Source organism: Ambystoma mexicanum, chromosome 7q, assembly GCF_040938575.1.
Source record: "Ambystoma mexicanum isolate Mex_15411 chromosome 7q, UKY_AmexF1_1, whole genome shotgun sequence".
Lineage (NCBI taxonomy): Eukaryota > Metazoa > Chordata > Amphibia > Caudata > Ambystomatidae > Ambystoma > Ambystoma mexicanum.
Genome location: NC_090941.1, coordinates 630,158,427 through 630,172,220, shown reverse-complemented (window position 1 = coordinate 630,172,220; position 13,794 = coordinate 630,158,427). Strand labels below are relative to the sequence as shown.

At 43.2% G+C, this 13,794-nt stretch overlaps 1 protein-coding gene across 3 annotated transcripts in view; it reads left to right on the top strand.

The window, feature by feature from the left end:
* The window catches only part of BRCA2 (BRCA2 DNA repair associated), a 2,020,919-nt gene that overhangs the window by 569,214 nt on the left and 1,437,911 nt on the right, over nt 1–13,794 (top strand). For all 3 annotated transcript variants that reach the window (XM_069639263.1, XM_069639261.1, XM_069639262.1), the window contains exon 10: nt 12,340–12,445. In XM_069639263.1, the coding sequence (XP_069495364.1) occupies nt 12,340–12,445 (106 nt within the window). The remainder of the gene's footprint in view (nt 1–12,339; nt 12,446–13,794) is intronic.

The following is a 13,794-nucleotide window of genomic DNA, read 5'->3' as shown; positions in this document are numbered from 1 at the left end:
AATCGACATAGGGGTTCTAAAATAGAGTTGACGGCCCAGAGTTTTAATACTATCTTTGTGTACTTTCGGCAAAATATAGAAGGCTGGTGTGGTTGGATTCAGTTTGATAAGATTTATTTTTTCATCAAAGTCAATCCAGCCTTCTGCAAAAGCATGAGACATTAAGCTGGAGATCTCTTCTTTTAATCTGGATGTCTGATCACTTTGTAGTTGTTGGTAACATTTTTTATTGTTGAGCTGTTGGTTAACTTCAATGTTATAGGCATTTTTGTCCCGCAGTACTATCCAACGCCCTTTGTCTGCGGTTTTGATCACAAAGAAATCGTTGTTCTGTACATTTTGTAGGGATTGTCGTTCATCTCTTGATAAGTTGTCTTGGGAGGCATTTTTAGATATGAGTAATTTGTGGGTCTCCTCCATGATCTTATTTTCAAAAGCCACTATAGCAGGGCAATGAGGTAAGACACACCTTAGAGCAGTGGTCTTCAAACTCTTTTGGTCTGGGTCCCCCCTGAGCAAAATGTGGACAGGCCATGCCCCACCAAAAATGCCAAATGGACATTAAGTCCAAATGGCTATATGAACTATTAAGTGCCGTCACTGCACCCTACTCCCAGTATAGTGCCTGGGCTCCCCCACATGCTCCCATCACAGTCTCTGGGCCTTATCTCGTACTGAACTCAACAGTAATTGCTTGTCTGCTCAAGGGGTGGAAGATGTTGTGACTACTTCGCAATGTGCAAATTCTACTACTTATGTAAGCACAGTGCAGCCTGAATATGCTAATGGTGCAGGTGGTATGTCAAGTGAGTCTATGATTTTGGTTACGCCACCAAATTTGCATACACCTTAATTATTTAATAAAAACCTAAAGACTGTATAAACTATCGGATGGGAAAACATCAAGCTTATCAATGAAGATCTAATCATGAACTGAGGAAGACTTTTGGACATCTTTCAAGCTATCCCTGCTCTCTGAGCACTACATATAGGTGGCATTGATTACACAGCATTTTTAGACCAAGGTAATGATCATCTTGAATGGCACTTTTATTCCACCATGCTTGCCCGGTTGGTCCTGGGTGAGCGACCGACCCTTAGGACCTTGGGTTTTGATTTATATGAGCTAAATATCCCTACCAAAGTTTCATCATTTCTCTCAGCCTCTGCACCTCACCAAAACGTAGGGTCTGGTGACCAGGTGATCATCCAGTCATTGGCTAATCAAGCCAACATATCGGGAAATATCTCTATTCCAACTCCCAATCCAGAGATAGTACAGGACTGGCCCTGGCTGAAGACTGCGATTAAAATGTTCACAAATACTTGAAGTGGCACAACGCACCTTTAACCTGGTACCTTTATTCATAGCCACCTGGAATGTTTGTGGATCCAACAAATTATCAACAGCCTCCCAAGTTACTGAGTAGTTTTTCTTGAACAATCCTGTGTTGCTACTCCAAGGGGCGATGGCACTACAACACTTGGAGCTGGAGGGATACCAAACTTAAAATAATATGGCTAGTAGGATTAGCTATATCAATTGACTTAAACAACATGGCAATTTGCCATTAAATCCCTACTGGCATTATGCTCTCTAGAGTTGGTGTCTGATGATGTTAAGATCTTTACGTGGCATAGAGGGGTGGCCTACTCGTGGATTGATCATTTTAATGTATCCTTATATATCTGCATTTCGTTATGTAGGCCGGTTACTCTTATTGATTTACCGCTGAGTGACCAGGCAGCCCTTCAATTAAGCTTATATTTGCCAGTTAAATTACATGATTTTGTTCCTCATACAGCTATGTTATCTTTGGGTAGGGATGACCTCACCTTAAAATGGAATCTAACATCATGTTGGTCTTTCTCTAAAATATTGTGGGAAGGAATAACTATTGGAACCTAACAGGGGGAATCGATAACTTGCCTATTGTCTGCAACAAGAATTGGCACTATTTTGCTGCAGTGTTTGAAGGTGTTTGGTGGAGAAGGGCAAAATGCGGGCGCCTAAAATTCATATCCATATACACGACATTAGGGTTGTTGAGGCCAAAAGTTGAGAAAGCAACTAAGAGATCTCTCGCACGAGCAACTCTCCTTAGCAATAAACAGGTTAAGAATGAAGTCGATCCAACAAAAGTATAACAATTATATCAAGACTTTCAAGATACAAATGCATAATAATGATAATCTGGAAACAGTAACACATCTGAATTTTGGGCCCTTGCGAATTATAAGATGGGCTGTGCAAGAGTGAATGTCTTGTCCCATTCCTGATCATCCATGGCAGGCCTTTCTTTCTCTCAAGTATGCAATACCTACTAAACCCACCTTGCTGGATCATAGAGCCCTCAGTCTGGGAGGTTGTCTGTGGGACGCAGATGATATTGCTTGGGCAATCACAAAAGCAAAGGCGTTTAGAGCCCGTGTCCCAGATGGACTTGCTCCTGTTATATGAGCAGCGCTATTGCTAGGGTCAATGGAGAAAGAATTTGGAATAAAATGCAGGTTTGTGGTGTCCCATTGAAACTGATCCGATTATTGCCATTTTTACATCAAGTGACCTCCATTAGGGTAAGGCTTATGGGGTTGGGGGGGTATGGTTCCTGGACCGATTCAGACCTTTGTTGGCCTAAAGGAAGGCTGTGTCCTGACCCCTGGCCTGTTCAATGCTTACATCTCGGAATTTGGTGGTCTGTGGTCATCCGGCATAACGTACTCGGTCAAGCTGGGTCATTTTAAGCTTGACTGGTTGGCATTTGCTGATGACCTGATTTTCTTCGACAAAACTCATATTGGGCTAGAGAGGAAACTGAACCTCTTCTTTCAGCATGCAACAGAAAACAATCTTTTGGTATAGTGATCTTAGGGGGTGCGTATAAGGTTGCTCGTTCCTTGAGATAGACAGGTGCACTACCATTGATACATTTGTGGATCAAAGAAAGAGCCTTGAATTGTATTCTTGCTGCCACATTCAGCCAATGGAGGTTTCTTCTAGCATGGGAGATGTGCTCCCTCCTTGGAATGTCGCTGATGATTCGGACCGCTTCATGTTGGGTTATTTGGAGCCTATTTATGGCATTTTTGCTAGCCTCAAGCAAGAGGGCATTGCAATAATCCATGCAGGGCAGGACAATGGCTCTAACCAAAGTGTGCTGATTTTTAAGAGACAAGAGCGGTTTGGTGTGACTCAGTACCTTTAGGTGGTACCTTGTGCCGCTGACCACTCTCTCCACGTGAGCATCGGAGGCAAGATAAGCTTCGGCATACACCCCCAGCGTCTTGACCTTGTCCATGACGTTGTTGCGATTACGTTCAGTGTACATGTACTCTGAGCCCAACTTGACTCTAGCCTTCATAGATCCAAAGATCATTAGCTCCATCTTGGCACTGTTTAGACACATCCAATTACTGGCCATCCAACTTTTTATCAGGTCATAGGTATGAGCAAGTCTGTTTGAGTCAACCTTGTAGCCACCACTGTACTCCATCAGAAGTTAAGTCATCCGCATAGTTCGTAAAGTGGAGACCCTGAAAAGATAAGCGATCGCAGAGGGGCATTATGTAAAGATTGAACAGAGTGGGCGACAAATGGGCCCTCTGTGGAACACCACAGTATATTGACTGTTTTGGAAAAGGCCTCACCCCAGCATACCCGTGAGTTGCTATCCCTCAGGAAGAACTGATCCAGTTTCTGGCCCGCTGAGCACTCACCAATAGTACTAAAGGAGTCCAGTAAGCGCTGATGGTCGGGCAGGTCGAAGGTGGCCGACAGATCTAAAAGGATCAGCAGCCAAACTTGCTCTCTTCCAGCACCTCAGGCATTTGCGTCTGGAGGTCTAATAGGGCAGTCTCTGTTCCGTGATTTGCTCGGAAACCAGATTGTTTGAAAAGGAAAATACCAGAAAGATGTTGCTGAAGCTGGGAAATTGCTACCTTATCTATAATGTTTTAATAGAAACAGCGTGCTTGTGATGGTGTGCAGATTACGGTGATCTTTTGGGTCCAGGCCAGGTGTTTTCAGCTGAGGTGTGACAACGATCTGTTTGATGGTATCAGGGACTGAGCCATAGCTGAACGAAGCGTTAACAAAACGTGTCAAAGGAGCAAAGAGTTCCTGGAAACGCAAAATAAGTTTAGCAGGCATGGTCTCACCAAGGCAAGAGGTGGGGCACATGGAGTTTGGAAAGGTACATATCTCCATCTCATATGTTGGTTTAAAGGAAAAGCCTAAATTGTCTTTGTGCCCCCGAATTGGGGGTTCCTGCTGGATGTTGATGTCAAGAAATTAGATATTTTATTCTGAGCATTTTTGATTTTATTGGCAAAGGCATGTTGCACCCTGCTACAGTCCTCATTGGATGGAATAAAGCACTGGAGCCGGGACATGGGTTTCTCAAGATCTTTGTATATCCTGAAAAGTTTCTTGGTATGGTTGCCTGCCAGCTTGATTTCCTTGTTATAAAAGTTCTTTTTTACCTCGTAAATGAGGTTCTTATAAGCTTTTTGTAAAAAAATTCCAGATAGCCTTATTTTCAGCTGTTTTGTTTTGGAGCCATAATCGTTCTGCCTGCCTTTTTGTTCTCTAGAACGAAAAGGGCAGGAGTACACCTAGTCTGTTTATAGGTCTCATTTCTGACCGTTTTGGTATTTAAAAGAGCCACTCTGTCTGGAAAGAGTGTAAATTGGGTATTATATATGGCCACCATGAACTCAGGCGAGTTCCCATCTGAGGTATTGTCCATAATTGTTTCCAGACACAATTCCAGATCCTTTGAGGTAATCTTTTTTAGATTCCTGCTCACAATTGTTTTGGGTAAGTTGTGGAGTTTAGATGGTTTGCTGGGAAGAGAAATAAGACATTCCATCAAGGCATGGTCGGACCAGGCACAGGCCTTGGTGTTTACAATCTTTATGGGGATATTTCTAGTGGCAATCCAATCCAGAATGTTTCCACCAGAATGGTTTGGCTCGGTGTTAGTCCAAGCTTTTTAAAAGTCTTTCTAGCTCTAGGGCTTCCTTATCTACAGGGTTCTTCGGCCAATGGTTGAAGTCTCCCAGTAGAATGGTAGAACAATTGGGTTTATCAAGATGGGCTAGGAAAAGTGCCAGTTCTTTGTTGAAATCCGGCATATTCTCAGGAGACCGACCAGAATTAAGTTTATACAACAATTGTCATTGGGGAAGCAACTTCAGATGTATAATCTCACAGCCTGCACATTCGATGGCTGATTTAAAAAGTGCATGTTGGTCTTGGCTAGAAGCGCACCTCCAGTCCCATGAACGCAATGCTCACCAAAGAAACTAAAACCTGGGTGAGTGGCAAACTTTTTTTACGGCCACTTGAGTCCTTGAGCCACGTTTCAGTGACACACTTCACATCCAGGTCTACGTCCTGGATGTAATCATGTACATCAGTAGCGTGGCTGTTAAGTGAACGAGTATTCAAGAGTGACATAATAATGACAGAGGAATTTAAGGGCGTATGGGCACATGGCATTCGTTAGTCTGGTCTACGCAAGTCAGCGGATTCGCTGTCTCTAGACCATCTTTAGGTTGGTCCACTAAGGTCGGCAAGTATTTAGTATGTAGGTCTTTGAAGTTTCTATAGTTTCCGAAAATGTGGTTTTCTGGTCGTTAGAACAATTCACTGCATTTTTACGGACACGAGAGAGTGAATTGAGTAAGTCGTCCTCCGCCTGCCTTCGGGCAGTGGTAGTATTCGAGAAAGCTTGGACTACCAACCAGTGTCTTACTGCAACTTAACTTGTGGAGATAATTTTCTACTCTTCTCTCTCGCTGCAATTTCTGTGCGGCGTGGAGTAGCTCAAAGTCCAAGTGGTAGCCCATGTTTAATAGAAGTGGGGCAGCAGAACAGAATATGCGAAAAAATAAAGCCCCGGTAGCTTACCGGAGTATAGGTACCAGCCAAAGAGCACAACGCAGCAAGCGGTACGTCAGGTTTGGACCGACGAAGACCATATGCCTGGTCACCTCTTTAGTGGCAAACTAGGGCAGCTGGGAAAGTGTTAGGGAGAATTCTCTCTTTAGGCTGAATTTCCTAACCTAGTGAGTCCCCCAGCAGCTTTGCTGGATTTCTGGAGTTTGTTTTTTTCCTCCTGCCAAGAGTGAGACTCTTTTTCTCCCACTCTTGGACATGATTAATGGTATTCCTTTGACTGGTAATGTGTTTTATGGGCTATGGGGTCCTTTACTCCATAGGGTCTCATGTGTTTTTCCTATGTGTATTACACAGCACCCTCCGTGCAGTAACACAGGGGTGTCATAGTGACACTCCACCATAGACTCCATACCCTGGGTCTGACTACTGTCTCCCAGGGCATGTAAAGTCACCATTGGCTTTACTAGTCCCAAATTATTAACAGAAACCAGTACAAACCATCATATTGTGGACGTACTGGTCGGGGCAATTCGATTGCCCCGGGGTCTGTTAGTCGAGGGGGCACGTCTCCGTCCCCCCTGATCAAGTTTTGGCTGGTGGCAGTGGAAACTACTTTTTATATTTGTCTGCGAATATATTGCTATGGGATTTTCCCATTGTTCGAGGCTACCAACTTTAATTATTTAATTCTCATAGCCTCGAACATACCGATGGTTTATTTAATTAATATTAATTCTCCGGTTGGTATTTTTTGCCAAGACTCTATTCTAAAATGGCGTTTGTGTTCTCTTCTGTGACTCCAACCCAAGTCGAGCCCTTTGTTCCATTTTTTTGGCGGGCTTCTCCACAGAAGCCTCCAAAAGTGGTGCCACTCTGTCTGGGTACCACAGGGGGGGTGGGAGGGGGTTTAGGCACCCTGGACCGAGTTACCTAGGTAACTCAGGTCGCACTCTTGTGTGATTGGCCCAACCACTTAGCATGTTTGAGTGACAGCTAGGCTGAGTGAATGGGGGTTTTCTGCATAAAAGCAGGGCTTTGGGGACTGGAACTTCAGAAGTCGCCACAGGACCTGAGATTCCGACGAGGGAGAAGCTGAGCCGACCTACCACGACGACACCATCGGTGGAGCCCTGCAGAACCGACTCACCACTTCCCGACGACAGAGAAGATCTCCCGGCTGGAGAGGCTTCTTCCCCTGACTGGTGGGCACAACCAGTTTTCCTTTCTTTCTTCGCACCCCAGCCCGGTTTGTGGTCGAACTGCCCGTGCCAAGCACCCCGGCAGCCGGATAGCCACTCACCACTGAACCGCGAATCACCGGACCGCTCCTTGTACCTGAGAAACTCTGCGGCTGATTTCTTCCCTGGCAGTGCAACGGACTCCTGTCTTCCTCCACGACAAGATCCTCTCTTCCCCCGGACGAAGCACCGACTTGCACCCGCTGCCAGGAACAACTGCCCCCGCTGGAGCGTTCTCACCACTTAAGGTACCGTGTCCGCCAGGCCTCCCTTTCTAAAGATTGCTACAAGGTAATAATAACTCCTTAACCTTCTGGACTGGGCTGGCCGCCTTGACCCTCTAACTGGTCCATTTCTGTGGTCAAACTCCTTTTTGAACCTTTACAAGACCTTTGTGCACTGCAACCGTGTGACCTTGGACACAATTCGTTTGGATCCTCTGAAAGTGGATCCGACCTCTTGAACTCTAACTTCACGGTTTTACTTTGCCTTCCTCCCTTGTTGTGTTCTTAAAAAAGTGTTGGGATCTGTTTCAATTTGTTCTCTGCTTTTCTCTCCCTTTTTAAAACAAACTATTAGAGTGCCATCTACGTTAAGTGCTCACCGCTGTCTGAAAATAAGTGGGGCTTTACTTAAGACTTGTCTAATATTCTTTTAAGGGAGTGTATATCTTTTAGTGACCGTGTTTTTGAATTGCTTATTATTAGTGCCTGTGTGTTTTTCTAGATGTGGTTTTAAATAAATAATTATATCTCTTTTACACTAAGCCATGGTCAGTGTTTACTTGTTCTATTGTGTGCTCTTGACCTATTGTGAATACTCTGTATACTGCCTAACTCTTCTTGACGGAAGTCTGACTGCTCAGCTACAGCTACCAAGTGCATCTGTGTGGTACAGACTGCTACCAAGTGGGTTTACTGCCAAACACCTTTAGTCCTAAATCTTTTGCAGTGGTCCCAGAGGGAACTGCCAGGTTCTGCCTAACAGAAAGGTAGTTCTTTTCCGTGCCCTGAGTTCTAAAGCAAACGTATAATGCACACAGCACGGGGTCTGCCAATAAGACACAAATAAAAATGTATCCACTTGGGAAGAGCAGGCTGTGAGTGCAAAACCAGCCAGTAGCACAAATTTCGAATTTAGCTGTTTTAATATACCAATTCCTTTTTCTGACTGCTTAATACCACAGGTATACTGGTTTCAAACACATAATCAATTCTGACAGGAATTCTTTTTCGCAGTGCTGTTTCAAAAAATGCATACACCTTGTATGCCGACAACAGGGTTAGTTACATTCATATTTAACACGTTTTTAGATGGTTATTCTGTTATAATCTAGACTCTAATCTAGACTCTGTATCCAATATAATGCATTTTCTCATGTAGCAATAGTGTAAATAAGTAGTTTCTTTTTTAATAACAGGTTTCCAAAAAGAATTAGCATTACAAATAATAAAACAAGCTTGATGTGTTTCGGGAGAATGCCTCCCTTCATCAGGAGTAATATTCCATACATTGACAGAATTCAAATGTTGGGGTCAATCTTCTAGCTTCAACATTAGTATTCTCTCTTAAATGATGGCAGCAATACTCCACTGCTATTTGAATTCAATTAATTTCTTTGTCCACTTGTCCTTATTAATAGTGAGTTCTGGTGAAAAAGTGCTTCAAAGCAGTAGTGCAGTTAACTGAATGTGGTCAGGTGTTACCCCTTCATCAATAATGGGTAGCCTTATTATTGTAAGTAAGCCGATATTTGCAAACTTCCTTTTTCCTTTATCTTTTTGGGGATGTCGTCCCATTCCTGGTAATCAGCGGTTTCAAGTAGCTTATAATTAGCTGCGGATTCAGAGTTTCATACAGAATGTTGAGTGAGTGGACATGTGGTAGAACGCCAAATGCGGTAATCTCTGCAGTATTCCTTGCCTGCTGCTCACTCTGTAGTGAGAGATACTCTACAGGTTATAATCTGGAAAGAAACCCTGGGTTTGTTGAAATCTGTCCCCAATGTGGTAATCGGACACAAGTTGGGATTGTTTTCGCTCCATTATAGGGACCTTTGGATGCAATTGTCATGCTGTGCAATTAGTCCTCCGATGAACTCTCTGTACTTGAATTTGGGGGAAAATCATGAGTGGAGTCCTTGCATACTGTAAACTCGTTTGGGGGAGAGGATGACTAAACTTCTGGAAGCCATCCACTCATCGGCCGAAGAACTTGTCGAGACCATCGAAGACAAAGGCTAAACTATTTGTTTTGGATTGGTCAGAGACCACCGAATGCTTGAATTGCTTCCACACCTATAAGGAGTATGCGCAATTTCCTAGGATGAGAGACAGTCTACTGAAGTACATATACCTTAGTCCATATAACAAGATTCATAGCTTTTTTAAATCTTTTGATTAAATCAGCTGCCAACTTTATAGTGTGTGGGTAATTTAAACTGCAGACTCTGTAAATGCACATCTATCTGGAAACACTCAAGCATCTGGTCTTGGAATGCCCCAAGATGACTGTTAACAGAAATGTCCACTTTAAATCTGTAGCACCTGAGGGTTCTACTTGGACAAGTGGAATGTTGTGGTCCAGATTAATGTGGGGAGATAGTGTTTCATTAATTGTGGCTCTTCATAGATTCTTTTTGGATGTGTTTAAGATCATTGAAGATTAAATGTGAAGGGTAGACGTTTACTATATCCATTTATGTTCTTTGTCTCTTCTGTTTTTACTGTTTCTATTCTTTAAGATTCTTAAATATTTATTGCATGCATATGATATAAACCTCTTTTATTTTGTGTAAGGTTTATAATTTGCAAGCCAAAATCACAATAAAAAGAGTATAATTAAACAACTCAAAACCAACTTTACTCTGTCCAGTGTGCTGACACCTATGCAAAGTGTGAAAAACCAGAGGGTGTTTCACAACCTAGTCCCCTGGGATCCCGTACACAGGTGGCCAGGGAAGGGCCATCGATTTTGGATCCCGACCCTGGGGATGGACAAGCAAGGGAGGATCAACTGGGTAGGGGGACCTCAGGGAATGGGGTAGAAATACCTGACGGTGAGACGTGGTATCCCCCTATTTCCACAACCCATGTAACCCCTGTCCCTACTTATTTTATTGGAAACTACAGCACCCATAATTCCTCCCCATGTTACATTTGCCACACTACTGAGCTGAGGAAGATGAGGAATAAGCTCAGGCGGATTACCTCCAGTGACTTGCTCTGGAGGCCAGCCAGAGTCAGGCACGTCATCCTAACTATATACACCTGCCACTTGTTAACACACCTGTTCAGACGAATAAAAGGTGACGTGCACAGGCACACTCTGAGAGAGGCTGGGTACAAGAAGGAACAGCTCTTTCGGGGCAGATGCAAACCAGGCCGTTGAAGTCGGAAGGCCAAGGGGCTAATCTGCCGTTCCGAAGATCGAGAGCGAGCCAGGCGAGAATCCTTCACTTTTGGGAAGCCGCAAGCGTTCTAAGACTGAGACCGAGTGAGCAGAAGAAAAAAACCTTCAAGGTACTTGAAAGTGGCCTGCGACCCTCCCTGGTGAATGACTGAGTTGGGGAGGAGCAGAGGAGGCGTTGGAAATGGCCTTGACTGCTGCATGAAGAAAGCTAATAAGCACAACCACTGAGTTATCGAAGGCAACAAAAGTCTGGTTTCTGTTGAAAGCAAAGTAACTAACTCAAAAATTGAAGGTTGCGTGAATGCCGATAAAACACGTAATGGAAAGGACAATTGCTGAATTGTAAAAGGAATGGATACAAAGTAACGGAGTGGTCCTGTGAGGCAAAGTCACACATTCGAAAGTCTCTGTGAAATGTTCTGAGTTGATTGGGATTCAAAGGCAAGAAAGCCAGCATGATCCCGGAAGAAAGCTGAATGAATGAAAAGCAAAACATGTGAATTCTGAATATGCCAAGAGGGCAAGATATATGAACTATGAAAGAGTCCAAGAAGGTAAACCCAAAGAGAATAGGAAACTGCGAGTACCAAGAGGCGGGGGGGGGGAGATTGTAGAATTACTGAAAGAAAGGTCGAAGTGGTCATGGCGAGCTCTATGTAAAATCCTTGCCGTTTTGAAAGTCTTCGACTGTGAAAAAGACACATGAGACAAAACGTGGGGAAGTGAACCCCTACAAAGTGAAAAACGGGCTCGAGTCCGGCAGGGATGCCTATGCAGAACTGTGTGATAGAGTGAAAGGTGAAAGACAGGCTCGAGCCAGACAGAGAGAAACCTGTACAGTAAAGGACAAATGTGGAACTGTATATTTCTGACAAGGCGAATGAAGCCTAAGGAAGTGGTTGAAGTTCCAGAAGCTTGAAGCCCGAGCCTGAACTGTTAAATGGTGCCAGTATGCCAAAGTGTGCCAGACTGAAAGAACTGTGCCATCCACCTATACTTTTTTAGGAAACTCTCTAGACACCATGGTGCTAAACGTGGGGACGGGAGTTATTTAAAGCCATTCTGACATTTCCTTTGAGACACTATTTTCCTTTTGAATTCCGTTAGCACATTTGTCATTTTGAGAAGAAGGGCAAGGTTAGGTTTCCTCAGTATAGGCCTTTTTATTTTGGCCAAGACTGACTTGGACGGTTTGCTATTTATTTAAATGGTTGTGATTACTCTCATTCTAGAGTTAGGGCCAGTTAGGAATTCTACCAACCCAACCAAAAGTTTTCGAAAATTGTATCCATTGTGTCTGTGTCTCTAGCATTGGTATGCCTTCCTTACAAAAGCCAAACCAATTTTTTTTTAACACAATGATAAATTAGTAACCCTAATATGTCATTGACATAATCGGCAAACTTCATCTAAAATGATTCATCATATCAGTTGGTTTTTTAAACTTGCAAATATTACAGGAATCTGTAATTTTACAATGAGTCAATAATATTTTCAAAATATTTAGTCTAGGACATTAGATATTGTTTCTTTTAAAATTTACAGAAGCACATATTCTAACAATCACTCCAATAATATTTTATGACTTTTTCAGCCTGGGGTACTATGTACGGCTAACACATGTTTTTGGCTGCTGAAGAGAAAAAGTTGAAACATATAGTTTCTGTTTATTAAAATAGAAATTGGCAGGATTGATTCAGCAAGGAAAATCTAGGTTAAGCAACCTTAGTTATGTTTGCACCATTACTTTGTGAAAACAGTAAGTCTTTTCTACGATTTTTACAGATTGTACACCGTCTTTTAACTAAGCATGAAGGAAAAGGAGAAATGCCAACATTGACACAGTCGGTAAACCAAGCTGTTGCTTTTGAATGTGATGCCAAACATGATGGTAAGAAGTGTGTATACATTACTTTAGTGTTGCTGTTTCACCTGGAAATGTTTGAGTTCACAAAATAAAATAATTCTCACTGCAAATATGTTTTCTGTCTGCTGCAAGCTCAGTGCAATTGCCTATCCTCAAAGGGCATAGTTTGGTTTTCTCATGGTGTGTTTGTTCACGATCAATACACAGTGCATTATTTCACTGTAAACACTGTGTTTTACTTAAGTAAAGTATATTTTTTCTGGTACAATTTCTAGCGTCCTGCCCAGTGCAATCATTAACCTGGTGTTGAATTGGTACCCATTGCTGACTTTCTTTGTCATATTTAAAATCTTTTAACAGCATGTTTTAGATTGTAAAAGCTTTAGTTTTGTCTGGAACACACAGTGGGAAATGGCTAGTGGGAGTTAATGTTTACACCATGCTGCTTCTATATAGGATGTATGCTTAAGAGAAGGTCTCTTGGGGGCATGACCTGATGGGACATTGTCAGATGTCTGAGTGCCTCCAGTGGTTGGGGCTGATTAATGCAGTGTCTGCATACAAACACAATCTACACTTTCATCGGACACAGGAAGATTTTGAGTGCCGGGGGGGAGCTTGCAGGATTGTAAACTTTGTAGAAGGGCTTTGAGTGATGTAACTGGCAGCTTCTCAGTGCGAGGTACTACAAAATGCCAGCTGCAACTTGCAACCACTAAGTAATCTCCGAGCAGGGCTTGGCGAGGACTAGAGGGTAGTCTTGAAGCTCAGTACTTACAGCAAAGAAGAAATTCGGGTGCCCATTTGGGGATGGTGGATTTTGCTCAACCCACTCTGCCTGGACTGGTGTTCCGGTTGAAAGGGAAGTGACAAGTCTCTGGTATATAAACTGGTGCACATCCCGACTATCACAAGGGAGCAAACTTTAAGCAGCAGTGTGGTTGGAGCGGCTTGCTCTGCAAGTCCGAAAATCCCTTGTATGCTGTAACAAGGAATTCCATTATGAAAATGGGGGACTACATGCCGTAGTCTGTAGCTGGGGCCGTGGACATATGAATGGTGAATTGTTCTAGTTGCAGAGTGTGTTTTGTCCCAAATTGATACTATTAATAGATCCCCTGTGGGGCTTCTGTGTCTACTCCAAAATAGCAGTTTGGGTGACCTTGACCACCCACTCTGGTGGGTCTGCTTATGTTGAAGGCTGTATTTGAGTGCACTGTCTGGAAGAAGCAAACATCTAAGATATCCCAGACAGCTTTCCCATTTTGGCAGATAAATGAAAGAACAATCGGACAGTTAAATGACACCCTCTTTGTAGAGATTAGGGACTTTGCTTTTGTGGGGTTTATGTAATCAGTGACACATTGGTTGCA